The sequence below is a fragment of the Moschus berezovskii genome, chromosome 13, assembly GCF_049115385.1.
Source record: "Moschus berezovskii isolate FMDL1 chromosome 13, NW_MosBer_1.0, whole genome shotgun sequence".
Classification (NCBI taxonomy): domain Eukaryota; kingdom Metazoa; phylum Chordata; class Mammalia; order Artiodactyla; family Moschidae; genus Moschus; species Moschus berezovskii.
The window spans coordinates 57,515,173-57,533,088 of NC_142472.1; the positions used below are offsets into that span (position 1 = coordinate 57,515,173).

General features: G+C 39.8%; 1 protein-coding gene across 1 annotated transcript in view; it reads left to right on the plus strand.

Moving 5' to 3' along the window:
- Nucleotides 1–17,916, plus strand: part of RXFP2 (relaxin family peptide receptor 2) — a 63,571-nt gene that overhangs the window by 15,702 nt on the left and 29,953 nt on the right. Inside the window, exons 3-6 of the mRNA XM_088842825.1 lie at nucleotides 3,132–3,302; nucleotides 6,073–6,150; nucleotides 9,144–9,249; nucleotides 10,060–10,131. Coding sequence (XP_088698951.1) covers nucleotides 3,132–3,302; nucleotides 6,073–6,150; nucleotides 9,144–9,249; nucleotides 10,060–10,131 — 427 coding nt within the window. The remainder of the gene's footprint in view (nucleotides 1–3,131; nucleotides 3,303–6,072; nucleotides 6,151–9,143; nucleotides 9,250–10,059; nucleotides 10,132–17,916) is intronic.

Below are 17,916 nucleotides of genomic sequence, written 5' to 3' on the forward strand. Positions count from 1 at the left end.
AGTGATCACATTATCGTGACTATCTTGGTCGTGAAGATCTTCTTTGTACAGTTCTTCTGTGTATTCTTGCCATCTCTTCTTAATATCTTCTGCTTCTGTTAGGTCCATACCATTTCTGTCCTTTATCGAGCCCATCTTTGCATGAAATGTCCCCTTGGAATCTCTAATTTTCTTGAAGAGGTCTTTTGTTTTTCCTATTCTGTTGTTTTCCTCTATTTCTTTGCATTGATCACTGAGGAAGGCTTTCTTATCTCTCCTTGCTATTCTTTTAACTCTGCATTCAGCTGCTTATATCTTTCCTTTTCTCCTTTGCTTTTCACCTCTCTTCTTTTCACAGCTATTTGTAAGGCCTCCTCAGACAGCCATTTCGCTCTTTTGCATTTCTTTTCCTTGGGGATGGTCTTGGTCCCTGTCTTCTGTACAATGTCACGAACCTCCGTCCAGAGTTTATCAGGCACTCTATCAATCAGATCTAGTCCCTTAAATCTATTTCTCACTTCCACTGTATAATCATAAGGAATTTGATTGAGGTCACAGCCGAATGTGGTCCGCTGGAGAAGGGAATGGCAAACCACTTCAGTATACTTGCCTTGAGAACCCCATGAACAGTATCAAAGGGCAAAATGATAGGATACTGAATGAGGAATTCCCCAGGTCGGTAGGTGCCCAGTGTGCTACTGGAGGTCAGTGGAGAAATAACTCTAGAAGGAATAAAGTGATGGAGCAAAAGCAAAACCAATACCCAGTTGTGGATGTGACAGGTGATAAAAGCAAGGTCCGGTGCTGTAAAGAGCAATATTGCATAGGAACCTGGAATGTTAGGTCCATGAATCAAGGCAAATTGGAAGTGGTCAAACAGGAGATGGCAAGAGTGAACATAGACATTCTAGGAATCAGTGAACTAAAATGGACTGGAATGGGTGAATTTAAGTCGGATGACCATTATATCTACTACTGTGGGCAGGAATCCCTTAGAAGAAATGGAGTAGCCATCATGGTCAACAAAAGAGTCCGAAATGCAGTACTTGGATGCAATCTTAAAAACGACAGAATGATTTCTGTTCATTTCCAAGGCAAACCATTCAATATTACAGTAATCCAGGCCTATGCCCCAACCAGTAATGCTGAAGAAGCCGAAGTTAATCGGTTCTATGAAGACCTACAAGATCTTTTAGAACTAACACCCAAAAAAGATGTCCTTTTCATTCTAGGGGACTGGAATGCAAAAGTAGGAAGTCAAGAAACACCTGGAGTAACAGGCAAATTTGGCCTTGGAGCATGGAATGAAGCAGGGCAAAGGCTAATAGAGTTTTGTCAGGAGAACTCACTGGTCATAGCAAACACCCTCTTCCAACAACACAAGACAAGACTCTACACATGGACATCACCAGATGGTCAACACCGAAATCAGATTGATTATATTCTTTGCAACCAAAGATGGAGAAGCTGTATACAGTTAGCGAAAACAAGACCAGGAGCTGACTGTGGCTCAGATCATGAACTCCTTATTGTGAGACTCAGACTTAAATTGAAGAAAGTAGGGAAAACCACTAGACCATTCAGATATGACCTCAATCAAATCCCTTATGATTATACAGTGGAAGTTCACAGTTCACGTATTGCTAAAGCCTGGCTTGGAGAATTTTGAGCATTACTTTGCTAGTGTGTGAGATGAGTGCAATTGTGCAGTAGTTTGAGCATTCTTTGGCATTACCTTCCAACCAGTCCATCCTAAGGGAGATTAGTCCTGTGTGTTCATTGAAGGGACTGATGTTGAAGCTGAAACTCCAATACTTTGGCCACCTGATGTGGGGAGCTGATTCATTTGAAAAGACCCTGATGCTGGGAAAGATTGAGGGCAGGTGGAGAAAGGAACGACAGAGGATGAGATGGTTGGATGGTATCACCAACACAATGGACATGGGTTTGGGTGGACTCCAGGAGTTGGTGATGGACAGGGAGGCCTGGCGTGCTGCGGTTCATAGGGTCGCAAAGAGTCAGACATGACTGAGCAACTGAACTGAACTGAACTCTGAAACAGGAAGGATATTATCACCCACACATTGATTGAAGGTATCCGTTCAGTTCAGTCGCTGTCATGTCTGACTCTTTGCAACCCCATAGACTGCAGCACGCCAGGCTTCCCTGTCCATCACCAACTCCCAGAGCCTACTCAAACTCATGTCCATTGCGTTGGTGATGCCATCCAACCATCTCATCCTCTATAGTCCCCTTCTCCTCCCACCTTCAGTCTTTCCCAGCATCAGGGTCTTTTCCAGTGAGTCAGTTCTTTGCATCATGTGGCCGAAGTATTGGAGTTTCAGCTTCAGCATCAGTCCTTCCAATGAATATTCAGGACCGATCTCCTTTAGGATGGACTGGTTGGATCTCCTTGCAGTTCAAGGGACTCTCAAGAGTCTTCTCCAACACCACAGTTCAAAAGCATCAACTCTTTGGCACTCAGTTTTCTTTATAGTCCAGTTCTCACAACCATGCATGACTACTGATAAAACCATAGCTTTGACTAGACAGACCTTTGTTGGTAAAGTAATGTCTCTGCTTTTTAATATGCTGTCTAGGTTGGTCATAGCTTAAAACTGAGATTAACCACTGTGCAAACTACCCAGAACACAGTAAGCCCAATGAGTGTTATCTGTTATTACATAATATTATCTCTCCTTATTCCAATGTGGTCCTGGGTTTCTCTCTCATTCACACTTCATCTTTCCTTCTGCATGCGTATTTTCATTATGTCACCTCAAATCCTTCTTATAAAGGATTAATGAATAAATAAATCCATCTAATTGATCCTGTTAGCTCATGGTTTTGCTTTCCTGTTTCCAGGGGTGAACAAGTCTTTGATTCCATACACAAGTAGGACAATCGCTTTGGCTTTGTTTACTGTTGCTTTCCTGAAGCAGATTCATAATGAGCCTTGATTCCATTCTTGGTAGAGTTGATGTTGGGTATGACGGTGATTATTTTAAATGTTAATAATTAAGAACATTACTCAGAGAAACTGTAAATTAAGAGTAACGCCAGAAAACTCAACTCATAGAGCTTTGCTAAAATTAAACAGGATAATATGAAAAGAGTTTGGCCATATCAATAATTTCTTCTCATTACTTAAGATTCCTGTCCCCTCTTTCACATAGATTATGCACTGACTGAAGGCAATACAATCACTCCTTTGTGCCCAAAAGGATATTTTCCCTGTGGGAATCTCTCCCAGTGTTTGCCTCGTGCTTTTCATTGTGACGGCGTGGAGGACTGTGGGAACGGAGCTGATGAGGAGAACTGTGGTGAGTCCACTTGCTCAGCTCCATATGGACACGCCCCCTTGTGAACTCCCCAGAACTGTGCGTGGATCGAATGCTAACAGTGATGAACTGGAAGAGGTGATTTGGTATTCTGTAGGGAATCCTATTGTGACACAACTAAATAACTCCTCTCCAATGGATTTGTAATAATTACCTGCATCTTCATATGGCTTAAATCAGAAACACAGTATGATAAAAAACAAAATAAAACTATTTTAAATCCTACTCAGATACCCATATTTTAGTTTTAAATGGCTTAAAAGATGACCACTTCCTTATGGCTTGGAAATTGGGTTCAGCTGCAAGAATATCTATAAAGTGTGACTAGGTCTTCCTAGAGAATTAAATTATTCAGTAGAGCTATATCATGACCACTGTGTCCTCCCCAAGTCAGCAGGACATGACAGGCGCCTCACCCTTGTGGGGTTCACAGGGACCGTGTGAACAAGGATGTGAGAAAACTTGTACCTAAATAAATAATTTATTTTTTTTTCTTTTTTTTTTTTTTTTGCACTGCAAAGGAAACTATTTTTATTTTTTTTTTAATTTAATTTTATTTTTTTTTGTGACTTTCTCAAAATTTATTTATTTATTTATTTTTTTTTTTTATAATTTTTTTTTCTTTACAGTTAAAAGTATTTTTATTAAAAAAGCACAAATGCAAAGAAATGAACAGAGGAAAATTTATGCATCGAACCTGGACTGGTCACTTATGATAATATACATGCTACAATTCCATTCTCCCCAATCATTCCACCTTCACCCTCTCCCACAGAGTCCCAAAGACTGTTCTAAATGCCTATGTCTCTTTTGCAGTCTCTTATACAGGGTTCAGGTTACCATTTTTTTAAATTAAATAAATAATTTAAGAAAGTAGTAAGCCCCATGAGGTATGCAGGTCAGGATTGTGGGATAGGAAGTGACTTGGGGGAAAGGCTACTTTAAAGACATAGCCACAAAACCCCTCATTGAGATGATGGCCTTTGACCTGAGAATGAAATGAAAGAAGAGGAAAACCATGAAATATTTTGGAGGTACAGAGTTACAGGCAAAGGAAACAGCAAATGAAGGACCCAGAGCCTGAATGAAATAAGATAGCTGTGTTTGTGGGAAGTAAAAGCCAGACTGAGATGGGCGGAGTGAACAGGGTAAAGAGGTAAGAGAGGCCAGACCAGAAAGGTCTCACAGGCCACTTTAGGTCCGTGTATCAGGACTGTATATGTCTTCTCATCTAACCTGTGCATAACTGATGTCCCGAGAGGTTGACATGTCCAGTTAGTCGTAGAGTAGACCCTAGGACCCAGGTGTCCTGAATCTGGAAGAATCATGTGTGTTTTCTACCACACCAAACTGCCCCTCCTGGTCACGGCCCAGCTAGCAACCAGGGGTGACAGCAGAGTCCAGGAGTGCCTGGTGTCTGGCTCTAAAATCTGCTCTCATGCCCCTGGAGACTCGTGAACGCTCCTGGCACCTCTGCCTTCACCACCTGTGCATCACTCTTCCTCAGCCTGTAGGATAGAGTTCAGGCATCCCATCCTCACCTGAGAAGCTTGGCTTCCCGGCCATGCCTCCCGCCCTGAGGCTGGACCACTGTCTAGGACGAGCACCCTTTCTCTCCGCTGCTATTGCATCCTGGTGTGCCTGGATGACGGTACTAAAGATGGCCTCGTCTTCCCACCGTACTCCTCTCACTAGACAGGAACACTTTGAGAAGGGTTCTTACGGGCATCTTACTTGCTTTGGTGTCACCAGAGCCTAGAACAGGCAAGGACAGTCAGTGCTCAGGGTTGGAGCAGCTCTCTGGGTGCCAAGGGCAAATCACTCATGTTTTTGCCCTCTCCTCTTCACTGCGTGGGAGTCTCAGACTATGCATGTTGTCTGCCTCATGGGAGTTTTCCAAATGCAAATAAAGTAATTCATGTAAAGACACCAATAGAATAATTTAAAAAAACTCTTGAGAATATTAATAAGATATAAAAATAAGCTAAAATTTGCAGGGATCTGCAAAAAGGTACCTATGGAAGGAGTTCCACTGAGGTCCCACAAGCCACACAGCGAAACCAAAAAAAAAAAACAGAACAGTAAAGGGACCTGTGGGCAACTATTTAAATTTACTTTTCTATTTATATAAACTTTAGGATCCTGCATCATATTGTATGTTTTATTGCCTCTAATAGCTTATGCTAATGCTAAGATAATCACATTTCAAAAATCAAGCCTTCCTTTTTTAAAAGAACATGTTTTCATTGCTAAAAAAGAGAAGGAAACCTGGCAAACAAGCAGATCATATCATCTGACAAATTCAGAAAATATTTTTCTCATCAGGACTAGACAAACTTTATTAAAAGGAACTTTTTTGCCTTATTAAAAAAGTCAAAGGACATGAATTTTATCAGAATTCATTACATGTATCAAGTAGGTATCTACATACACATATACAGATTATGTTTTCTTCTGAGGATCTCAAAATTAAGATCAAACATTTAAAATGTCAGCATTATAAATCGATGATATTTTTCAAGGTGGATACACGTATAGAAAATAACCATCATATATTTAAAATATTTGTAATTGCAGAAACAGACAAAACTCGAGATGTTTGCCTGCTTTTTCTTTCTTACCATTGTCGTTATCTTTCTGTTACTTAAAACTTTAAGTTGATTTCATGATCAAATTCTTATATTTTTGTTTTGTAATTTGATATTTTATTTATAGAATAACTGACACATGTTCATCACCGTGTGTTTCACAGGAGACACTAGTGGATGGGCGACTATATTTGGCACAATCCATGGAAATGCTAATAATGTGGCATTAACACACGAGTGCTGTAAGTGGTATTGGTTCGAAGACTCAGTATCAGCTTTGCGAGCGACATGATTTGTGGTGCATGGATTTACCTGGGTAGTGTCATTCATTCCCTTAAGAATCCCAATTTCAGTTCAATGTGTTTCAGTGGTCAACTGGTCTATAATCTGTTCATGGGACTGAAAAGAGAGAAAAAGGAAAGCAACATGGTCTATTCATGCTTACTCTGTCTATTAGCCTATGACTGCAAGAATGCATAGGTACTGAATACTTGTGACAAGTAATGAACTCCCTTCAATCACCAACTTCTTTTCAGCCCCTCTGTTGGGCTCTGAGAGGGCAAGGATAACTAAGGTGTGGCCCCAATCTTCAAATACCACACATGGTTCCAGGAGAGACAATTCCTTACAGAAACAGGAGTGATATACAATATTAGTGCTGAACTGAAGGAAGAATGTTTGCACAAAGGGGTATGGAAGCCCTTTGGGAGAAATGATGTCTGTGCCAGGGAGGGTGAAAGATCCACAGACAAGGTGACACTGAGACAGACTCGGAGTCCTTGGATGGAGGGAAGAGTAAGAGGTGACAGAATGAGCAGCGGAGCATGACCTACAAAGCAGTGGGGTTCAGAGCCTGCTTCACGATGCCTTTTGCATCAGTTCGCAGAGTGTGAGATGGAAGAGCAGGAGTTGAACCCAGAAGGGTGGGACCAACCCACAGGGGGCTCTAGGTGCACAGTTCAGAGTTTGGCCTCTGTCCTTTGGTAGAATTATCTCTCTATATATACACAGATTATATTATATACTATATATTACACATAATATATAAGTGAATAGATAATTCTATAGTGTATATATAGTTACATACACACATTAGTGTGTATACATAATATACATGTGTAAAGTACATACATTAAGTTCTACACTAGCAGTATATTATGTACTTTATAATATTAGGTCATAGCTACCACTTAGTATATAGTTTAATATATTCAAATATATCATACATAAAATTAGAAATCAAAAAAGAGTAAATTACAAAAAATGAAAAATAAATATATGAAAACTCTAGCATCTTATTCCTGAGCCACAGTGGGTCATCTTGTACATACGCCATTGTGGAGGCCATTGCTGTGCACAGTGGGCAACCACCAAAGTCTTGAGCTTATTTCCATTTAATGAAGAAGAGGAACCACATAACAAGAAGGGTATGGACCAATGATTCTTGCACCAGAATTATAAAGAATGAGTTAGAACAGTGTTCACAGCTTGAGACACGTATGCCCCTGGAGAACATTTGGCAACGTCTGGTACATTCTGTGTTGTCACTTTGGAGAGGGGTGGGTGACTGCTGGCTTCTGGTGAGTGGAGGTCAAAGATGCTGCTGAACCTTTTACAATCTGCCGGACAGCACCCACGACAGAATGACCTGACCCAAATGTCAGTCTTGCCAGGGTTGAGGAGAAAGCTTGGTGAAGGAGACACTGAACATTACATTTCTTGCAGTGCTCCAGGCCAACACTAAGAATCCGAACCCAGAAAACACCTCTGGGAGTAGTGAGGTAGAGAGGGTAGCAAGAGGCATTTCATAAGAAGAATCCAGAGGTTGAGGTGTGACTGACCTGCAGGTGAGGGAGTTACGTTCACATTTCTGGTTTAGTCAATTGGCCAAGCTTAGACTACATGCAGTTCTTCTATTGGTAAATAAAGAGTTGCCAACCCTAGTAACGTAATCTAGTAATGTAACTACATCAATGTCACTTAAACATTGAAGTAAACATTCTGAAGTCATCTTTAGGAAGTTGAAAGCATTAGCATCAGCCCATGAGCAGCACAGAATATTTTCAAAAAGTTTGTACACTGGAATGTGTCTTTTGAATTAGGCAGGTACTCAATAAAAGTTTGTCAGGTTTATTAGAAATCAGTGAAATTGATTTTAAAAATGAAGTTTGAATAAAAGTGATCTAGAGGAAGCAGAGCAATCAGAAAGGACTTATAGTCAGGTCTAAATCAGTAATAAATATAAAAGTTTGAAAATAGCTCACTTTTTTTAGCTCTATCGCAGCCAAGTACCATCATTTGCTCCATAAATCTCATTCCCCGAGACTCCTCTCTCTCACACACACAGACACACACACATGGCGATTGTTCTGTTGACCCACTTGGCCAGGTTGCTCCATAGATTTCTCACATGCCATTATTTACATAATTAACATAATTAGTAATTATATATAATAATGAATAGAATTACATGATTATGTTTATATATTAATATATTATTACAAATCTTAATAAGTATAACATGCCATTATATTAATAACTTACTCCTTTGGAGTCAATCCTAAAGCATTTTTCTTCCCTCTGAATGCTTCAGATAGATGGATCTTTGGTTTTCTCTGCTTTATAGCTTCTCTACCACTTTTGCCTACCACTTTAACTTCATAGTAATGAAAAACTAAGAAGCAAAATAATAGGGTATCTGAGTTGGTTGGTTTTAGTAAGACACAATGGTGGCTGTGGCAGAATCTGCATCTAACTCTCATGACAGTTCTAAGAGAAGTTTGAAAGGAGGGAAATAGTTGAATTTAGCTTTAACCAACAAGCATTTATTGAGCAGCATTTTTGTGCCATTCAATTAAGTGAAATTGACTTAGTTATACCCATTAAATATTTACTAAGTCACACTCACGGTTTTCATTGAGGAGAGCTTAATCTTGCTTCATTATATACTTTTTAAAACACTGTTTAATCATATTTGTGATTTCTTTCTAATCTTTCGTTAAATGCCTCTAAAATGACCACTGGAAGCTAGAACTGAAGTGAATACCACATGAGCCTATATTCAACTAGAAGAGATTTCTTGTTTGCTTTTATTTGGGGCCTGAATAAGTTCATTTAACAAAATGTGACTGTTATACATTCAATGGAAAAAGAACAATGTCAGTTACCAGAGATAAAGTCATAACTAAAGATAAGTATTTTTTCGTATTGAATCATTGCTCTTTTTGCCCCCTAGTTTTAGATCAATACCCACAACGCTGTGTGTGCAAAGGAACCGAGGTGGAATGTGTAAATGCTGGCTTGAAGTCTGTGCCAACGGTTTCTACCAATGTGACGTTACTGTGAGTAGCATTCAAATCTTGATATTTGCTCCTGACCTCATATGAAAACCATACAGTCTAATCTTTGATCTGTTTTATGCTACTTGTTTATTAGCAAAATAATAGAAAACCATCAGCCATCAGAGAATTCTGCATGCTGCTTCTCCTGGGGAAAAGTGTTTTAAACACTGTATGTTAGATTGTCCAGGTTATCTTTAACTCACAAACTTCCGGAATTCTTATTTCCAATTACTTTCCAATTCATGTATTATTACTAATATGCCAGTACTATTCACGTGAAAATAAAAATTTGGGGAAAAAAAAGGAAGAGCACCTTACATGTTCTATCTCATTTTAAATAGTACTTTGTCCCAGACTTTAAAGGTGTAGAAGATGCGTGAAGATGACTATGGCATAATCAATCATGGAGGGTTTTTTTTTTAACTCTGCATAGATATTTGGAGAGCCTCAGGAAGTTGTTTGCAAATATATCATAATTTGGGCACGCGTGAGTTGGTTAGGATTTTTGTTTTTGGGGGGATGTGCTTGCTGTGTTTTGTTAAATTGCCTACAGAAGAAAAAGTTAAATCACCATAGATGTTCCAGTCTATTACACTAGCTGGCTAACATGGTCAAATATTTGCAAGCTGCTTTAATTTTGCTTTATGGACTTTTTATTCTCATGTGAAAGTTTTCTTTTATTATGGGCATTTTCAAATATGTGTGAAGTAAAATGGAGCATGATAAAATATTCTCAAGCATGTAACTTCTAGAAAAGAGATTGGTTAGTCATAAATACCATAATAAAGTCTTCTTTACATGTTGTTTTAGGTCTCTTAAGAAAAACAATATTCACAGTCTTTCAGATAAAGTTTTCATCAAATACACAGAACTTAAAAAGATGTAAGTAGCTTTTAATAGTGTTTTTATGAGAAAATCTATGAGATGTTTTGTTTAAGATGTTTTTAATCTGAGAATAAAATGAAATGTAAAGTTGATTACCTTTATCATTAAGGTCATTTTTCTAAATGTAATTAAGATTAGACATTAAAGCATTGAAAAGTATGCTTTCTTTCCATTTCATAATTTAACAACTGGTTTTATTTAACCTTTCTTTTAGAGAGTTAAATTGGAGTTGCGATCGAGCATCTCATTAAGAATATACATAACTCCATGCTTTTACTTCAGAGCATTTGGAAAATGACATGTAGATTCAGAGATACTAGATGCACTTTTTAACCTGAAAGAGTGGTAGCAGAGACAGGAACAATCAGATCATTTAACATGCATCATGATGGGGTCTAGACTGTCTCCAAAAAAAGAGCAAAACCATGGTCTTGGTCAAATCAGTGAAATTAACATATTTGAGGAAGTGAGTGAAAGTCGCTCATTCGTGTCCGACTCTTTGCGACCCCATGGACTATACAGTGCATGGAATTCTCTAGGCCAGAATACTGGAGTGGGTAGCCTTTCCCTTCTCCAGGGGATCTTCCCAACCCAGGGATCAAACCCAGGTCTCCCACATTGCAGGCGGATTCTTTACCAGCTGAGCCACCAGAGAAGCCCATATTTGAGGAAAGAAAACAATAAATAGGACACAGTCAAACACAGAAACAAAGCATTGAGATGCTTCCAGCTTCATCAAAGAAAGAAAACCGGGACCTGAGAGATAAAGTCCCTAGACATAGTCTCCACTGAGGGGCAAGGAGGGACGGTCAGCCTACACTATAACGCCCATGAACTTTGTGACGCTGTCCATATCAGGATGGAAAATCTCTTTGCTTTGGTTCTCTGCTCTTCAATCAACCTTATGATGACATTAACTTCCTAAATTATTTACACTAAAGTATTAGGGAAGTTACCATGGATGGGGAATAAGACCATTCCATTTAGTGGAATGGGATCATCTGATTTCAATAAAAGGATTAAATATTCAACCTCTTGAGAGTTCGGTTACTGTGTGTCAGTCCCTCTGAGCCTGAGTCACTCACTCGGGGATAATGGAGAGGTCAAATTTCTACAGTTGCGAAGGTGATCTTCAGAATAGATTAGAAAATTAGCAAGACAATATTGTAAGGTCATATCATCATCTTACAATTTTTGCCCTTTAACATTAAGAATAGAAGAGAAGGTTTCTAGAAATGTGATATATGTTAAATTCCAGGACGAAAAAATCTGATTTTTTGCTGATACTGGACAACTGTACTTGGTTTGAAGTGGCATCAATAGTTCTATGTTCTCAGGAGTCTTTAGGTATAGACTCACCCATACAGGAAAGGAAGTCCCTGAAGGAAGCCCATTAGTGAGAAGAACCTTGTGTAAGCATGAAGAACCATGCCTGGGTTTGATGATAGTTTCTGTGATTCCCATCTGCAGTGAGCTCCTTCTGTTCCATCCTATACCATGTGGTTGTGTTGTCATTGTTCCACTGGAGTAGCTGTGCATTGACGCTAGGGTTCCAGATTCCTCTAGAGAAGAAACTTAACAACACTGCTTCTAGTCTTACTGGAAATGCTTAGAGTCACAACCTGTTCACTCTATGAATCAGTATGCCTTTGAGCTCCCTGAATAATGCTAAAGGGAAGAAAAATAAAATAGCACTAGCAGAAAAGAAGGAAAAATATTCATGTTTTAGAGTAGCTGTTTAAATCTATTATCTAGAGTCACAGAAGTCTTATGAATTTCTAATTAAATCTTATCATCATTTATAAGGTAACTGACGTTTACAGCAATTAAATAACTTACCTAAGATCTACAGCTGCTTTGTAGAAGAACCAGAATTACAGTCCGTATCTTCTGATGCCCAATGCAGCGTTCATTTTACAACACAATAACCAGAAACCTAGAGGTGGAAAGAAATTGTTCTAGTACTTAATTGAATCTTCTACCAACACATACTCTTCTGTCCCACACAGAACTCCATTCTATACTTTTGGTCCCCAATTTAGGGGAAGCTGACCTCTGGTGAGGCTCACTAGAAGATCAAGCAAAGAGGTTTAACATAGGACTTCTCAGGGCAAGTCTTTCCCTGAACCACTGGTCCACGCTTTGTTCTGTGTCAATACTTCTTCCTCAGTGGCTGGTAGCCCACGGAAGGGGAGAACATGGAAGCACTAACTTTGCACATACAAGTCCCAATTTTTCCTGGTGAAAAAAAGTTGAGATTTTTTTTCCTGCCAGATTGCCCAGATGAACTGAAAATTTCTCCAATTAAATGTTTAATTCTGCTTTTTCTGAGAAAACTTAGGTACCATGTCATAACATGAGTATCACCCAACAGGAGTTCCCTTAATGCAAGATGCATTTTTATGCTTTCCAGGTGAATTAGATTCTCCCAGAGAACCAGAGAGAAAAGAATTATTAGAGTCTTATCAATAAACATTCACGAACTGAAGTGTCTTTTACATGCAGGGTACAGCACGGGAGACAAAACACAATTCCTTACATTTAAATATCATTTTTTAAAGTTGACAAAAGACATCCAGGATTTGGAATTCTCATTTGGACTTTGTCTCCGAAGTCTATGAGGTGAGATAAACAGCATTAGATCCCTTTCAGGAATGAGGACACCATCCTTGGAAAAGAAAGAGTATTTCCCTGATGGCTCAGATGGAAAAGAATCTGCCTGCAATGCAAGAGACCTGAATTCGATCCCTGGGTCACAAAGATCCCCTGGAGAAGGGAATAGCTACCCACTCCAATATTCTTGCCTGGGAAATCCCATGGACAGATGAGCCTGGCGGGCTACAATCCATGGGGTCTCGAAGAGTTGGATGACTGAGTGACTAACACTTTCACTTACTTTCAGCCAGCTGACAAGTATTAGAATTTGGCTTTAAAGCCAAACCTTTGACTATGGTCTCCTAGAAATCCACCCACATGGGCCAGTCTCAGTATATTGTTGCTGCTGCTGCTGTGAAAATGCCCAGAAACAAAACTTTGGTTGCACAATAACAGAAGTTCTTCATAAGCATTATTCAAATATTCTAAAGCCATTCATAAGCTCAGCAACTCTTCTTTAAATCCTTTCCTCCCATCTCTTGTTTTCTACTTCCCAGCTCCTCCTGCCACTCTTCCCCCAAACTCCCAGGAAAACCTGTACAGTCTCAGGCAGTCCCCTGTTCTGTCCAGTCCCTTTTTCTACCAATCCTTCATTTCAACAGTCCAAACAACCAATGAAGCTAAACATAAACCATCCCCAGGAAAAGGTGTCCAGGGAAGGAAGAAATTAGATGGACACGCCCAGAACTGCCGGTAGAGACAGTAGGAGGGGAAATGCTAGCCAAACCAATGCTAGATCATTCTTTCAATGAATAGTTGCTGATACACATCAAGGATATAAGTGTCAAGGATATAGTGGTAAACAACACATCTGAAAAGTTCTTCCTTCAAGGAACTCAACTTCCAATGGAGAAAGATAAAAGTGCAGTGTGTTAGATACACAGTGCTTATGGGGGAAAAATAAACCAAAAAAAGAATTAGGAAGTGCTGAAGGAAAGGAAAGCTATTAAATTGTCCTGCCATGTAACTATTGTTGTTGTTTGGTTGTTAAGTCATGTCTGACTCTTTATGACCCCATGGACTGCAGCATACCAGGCTTACCTGTCCGTCACTATCTCTAGGAGTTTGCTCAAGCTCATGTCCATTGATTCAGTGATGCCATCCAACATCTTATTCTCTGTCAACCCCTTCTTCTCCAGCCCCCATTCTTTCCCAGCTTCAGGATCTTTTCCAATGAGTCACCTCTTCGCATCAAGTGGCCAAATACTGGAGCTTCAGATTCAGCATCATTCCTTCCAATGAACACTCAGAGTTGGTTTCCTTTAGGATTGACTTGTTTGACCTCCTTGCTGTCCAAGGAACTCTCAATAGTCTTATCCAGCACCACAATTCAAAGGCATAAATTCCTCAGTGCTCAACCTTCTTTATGGTCCAACTCTCACATCTGTACATGACTACTGGAAAAACTATAGCTTTGACTAGGTAGACCTTTGTCGGCAAAGTGATATCTTTGCCTTTTAATATGCTGTCTAGGTTTGTCATAGCTTTTCTTCCAGAGAGCAAGCATCTTTTACTTTTGTGGCTGCTGTCACTGTCTGCAGTGATTCTGGATTCCAAGAAAATAAAATCTGTCACTGTTTTCATTTTCTCCATCTATTTGCCATGAAGTGATGGAAATGGATGCCATGATCTTAGTTTTTTGAATGTTGAGTTTTAAGCCAGCTTTTTCACTCTCCTCTTGCACCCTCATTAAAAGGCTCTTTAGTTCCTCTTCACTTTCTGCCATTAGGGTGGTATCATCTGCATATTTGAGGTTGTTGTTGATATTTCTCCCAGGAATGTTGATTCCAGCTTGTAATTCATCCAGCCTGGCATTTCGTATGATGTACTATGCAGAGAAGTTAACTCTACTACTGCCCAAAGTACCTGTAAATCTTTTTGTGATTCTGAGAGTTACCCCCATGAGACTGATTAGAACACAGTCTCCTATCTAATTCCTCTGATATTCAAAGCTAGCCATTATCACCATGCCCCCTACCAAAAGTATGCCCCCAAGCAGCCTCGAATCCTTAACTTCTTCCCCTAAGGACATGATTTCAAATCTGTTTGTCACTCTGTATATGATCACTTACACATTCCTTACATATAGTATCTAGAATAAATGTAGTATTATCACCTGTATGACACCTACAAGGGCAGAATGGGGAAAGCTAGCAACCCTTCTTTTCCAAACTGCATATGCCCTAAGGTTACATTTGTTCTTTTTGTGGCTGCTTCATACTCTTTAGGAGAAGGCAATGGCAAGCCACTCCAGTACTCTTGCCTGGAAAATCCCATGGACGGAGGAGCCTGGTAGGCTGTAGTCCATGGGGTCACTAAGGGTTGGACACGACTGAGCAACTTCACTTTCACTTTTCACTTTCACACATTGGAGAAGGAAATGGCAACCCACTCCAGTGTTCTTGCCTGGAGAATCCCAGGGACGGGGGACCCTGGTGGGCTTCTGTCTATGGGGTCACACAGAGTCGGACACGACTGAAGTGACTTAGCAGCAGCAGCAGCATACTCTTTAACCCCTACTGATTGTGTCCCTAAAATTTCTAATCCCATGCCACATGCGTTAACTGAACAAGTGATGGCTTTTCCATCCCGTATTTATGCTCTAAGCATCTGAGAGCTAGTTGTGGGACTTCAAATTTATCCCGGTTCAGTTTCATCCTGTCTGATTCAGCTTTTCTTACCAGATTGTGAAGATCTTTTTTGGCTCATCCCAACAAATTTACTATTCGTCCCAGCATCCTGTCATCTGAAAATAAGATGAGCCATCTTCACCTAAGTCATGGAGTAGAATACTGAGCAGGATGCTGCAAGATCTTTCCAGATCCCTTCATCATCATCCATCAGACAACGTGTCTTGTCCTTTATTTTGTCTATAAAACCACTTGATCACTGCCTGGTAGACATATAAGCAAAGTCAACCACATTTTTATCTGATCAGTCTTTCAAATTAGAAAATCAAGTTGATCTGACATGTCCTGTTTCTTGTGAACTTCCCTGTTCCTGTTCTCTCTGAGGTGCTCACAAGCCCCCATCACAAGATCCTGTCCTGTGATCTCACCTAAAATCAGCTTCAAGCCTATCCAGCTATAGCTTGTGAAATCTACTTCCCTATTTGAAAAATCAAAATGACATTTGCCATCTTTAATTTTCAAGCTGCTCTTCTCTTTTTCCAGATTCCTGAGTCATTGATCATGACTTGAGTGTTCACATTTTCAGTGTTTTGTCAGTTTCTAGGAGAAATTGTCCAAATCAGCGGGTTTTAACTCATTTTGGTTAACGTATTCTATCCTCTTGGACTTTCACTGCCACAACCCCATATCCTATTCATTCACTTCAGTTCTGAGATCATCTTTTTCATCCAAGAAGACAAGAACAATATAAGAGTTGAGAATTTATATTTTCTTAGTACTTCACCATATTGTAAAACAGGTCCCATACCACAGACTTGGGCTTCTCCATAAACATTTTTCTTGTTTCCAAAATATAACTAGAAATTCATCCCTATTTCTCACAGTAGTCTTCATGTCTGAGTTTTGAACAAGCCTTGGATCATTCTTTCCATTATGATTCCATTTTTATGAACCCCTAACATTCATCCTTGGATTTTGAAGGAAGCCCTCACTGACCATCACACCCTCCTCCTGAACTGGACGGTCCTTCTGGTTCCCTCACAACACCATGTACCACCACTGCCACCACCCCTCATTGTCAGCTGTGTTGAAACATAGAGAAGGGTTGATGAATATTTATTGAAGGGTGTTCATTGGAAGGACTGATGTTGAAGCTGAAACTCCAATACTTTGGCCAGCTGATGCAAAGAGCTGACTCATTTGAAACCCTGATGCTGGGAAAGATTGAGGGCAGGAGGAGAAGGGGACGACAGAGGATGAGATGGTTGGATGGCATCACCGACTTGATGGACATGGGTTTGGGTAGACTCTGGGAGTTGGTGATGGACAGGGAGGCCTGGTGTGTTGCGGTTCATGGGGTCGCAGAGTCGGACATGACTGAGCGACTGAACTGAACTGAACACAGAGGGTGGAAGAGAAGGTAGGGAGCATCTTCAACAAGGAGGACCCAAGAAACATGAACAGAAAATCTCAAAGGCTATTAGGAAGAGAGTGACTGGGCAAGTTTGTCTAAAGGAGGAGTTACCATAGGAAATGGTGGAGTATATCCTGGAGAGGTCATTGAATCGTGATGCTAGGGCCTTTGAATGCCAGGCTAAAGAATCAGGGCTTTATTCTTTGGCCCTGGGAAAGACATTCATGGATACACATTTTCAGTTGTATTGAGCTAATAAATCTGGTATGCATTTTTAAGTTGTATTGGGATATATCCTAGGGAGTCACCCAATTTAATGTCAAGTGGGTTTCTGGTCTTGCATGCTCTAAATATTCACAGTGAAATTGAGGTCATTGAGGCATCCAGAAAAATAAATTGCTAATTCAAAGTAAACAAAAAATTAATTGCCAGATGAACAGATGTCACTCAACTTACCTGAATCCATTTATGAGTGATCAGTTTATTCATTTTAATAATTTGTTAAAGTTTCTAACTCTGGGTGATAAGAAGCAATTTAAGATGAACCTTCAGAGAAACAAAATACCATGTATGAGCTTGACGATAATACTCTATGACTGCTACCGTGGAAACCAACAGCAGTTCCTCTCCTCACTGGGACATAAATTTTACGTAAATTGGACTTCCTTCTTAAACTGGGCTCCTGTTCAGTGCAATCATTGGCAACACAATGTAACTCAGAGAGTCTGCCTCTCTCATGAATACAAAATGTGGCATTTAAAAAATAGCCTATAAACATGCATGTCATTAAAGCATATATTTGCTTTAGTTTCAGGTACATAAATTCCTGGCGTTTCTGCTCGAAAAGTCCTGACAGCTGAAACAGCAGGAATTCATGAACCAGTAAGTTATTCTTAGAAAAGCCTCTCAATATAAAGTATATCAGACGGGCTCATATCTCAGCTCTGAATAAAAAGAGGACATCACTTGCCAAATTGTCACATTTCCAAATTTTCCCCTCACATTCACCAAGTTACTATTCTGTAAAAAAGAAAGCAGATACTGGAGGATCAAGCTAAAATTCAGCAGCCTAAGTCTGAGACA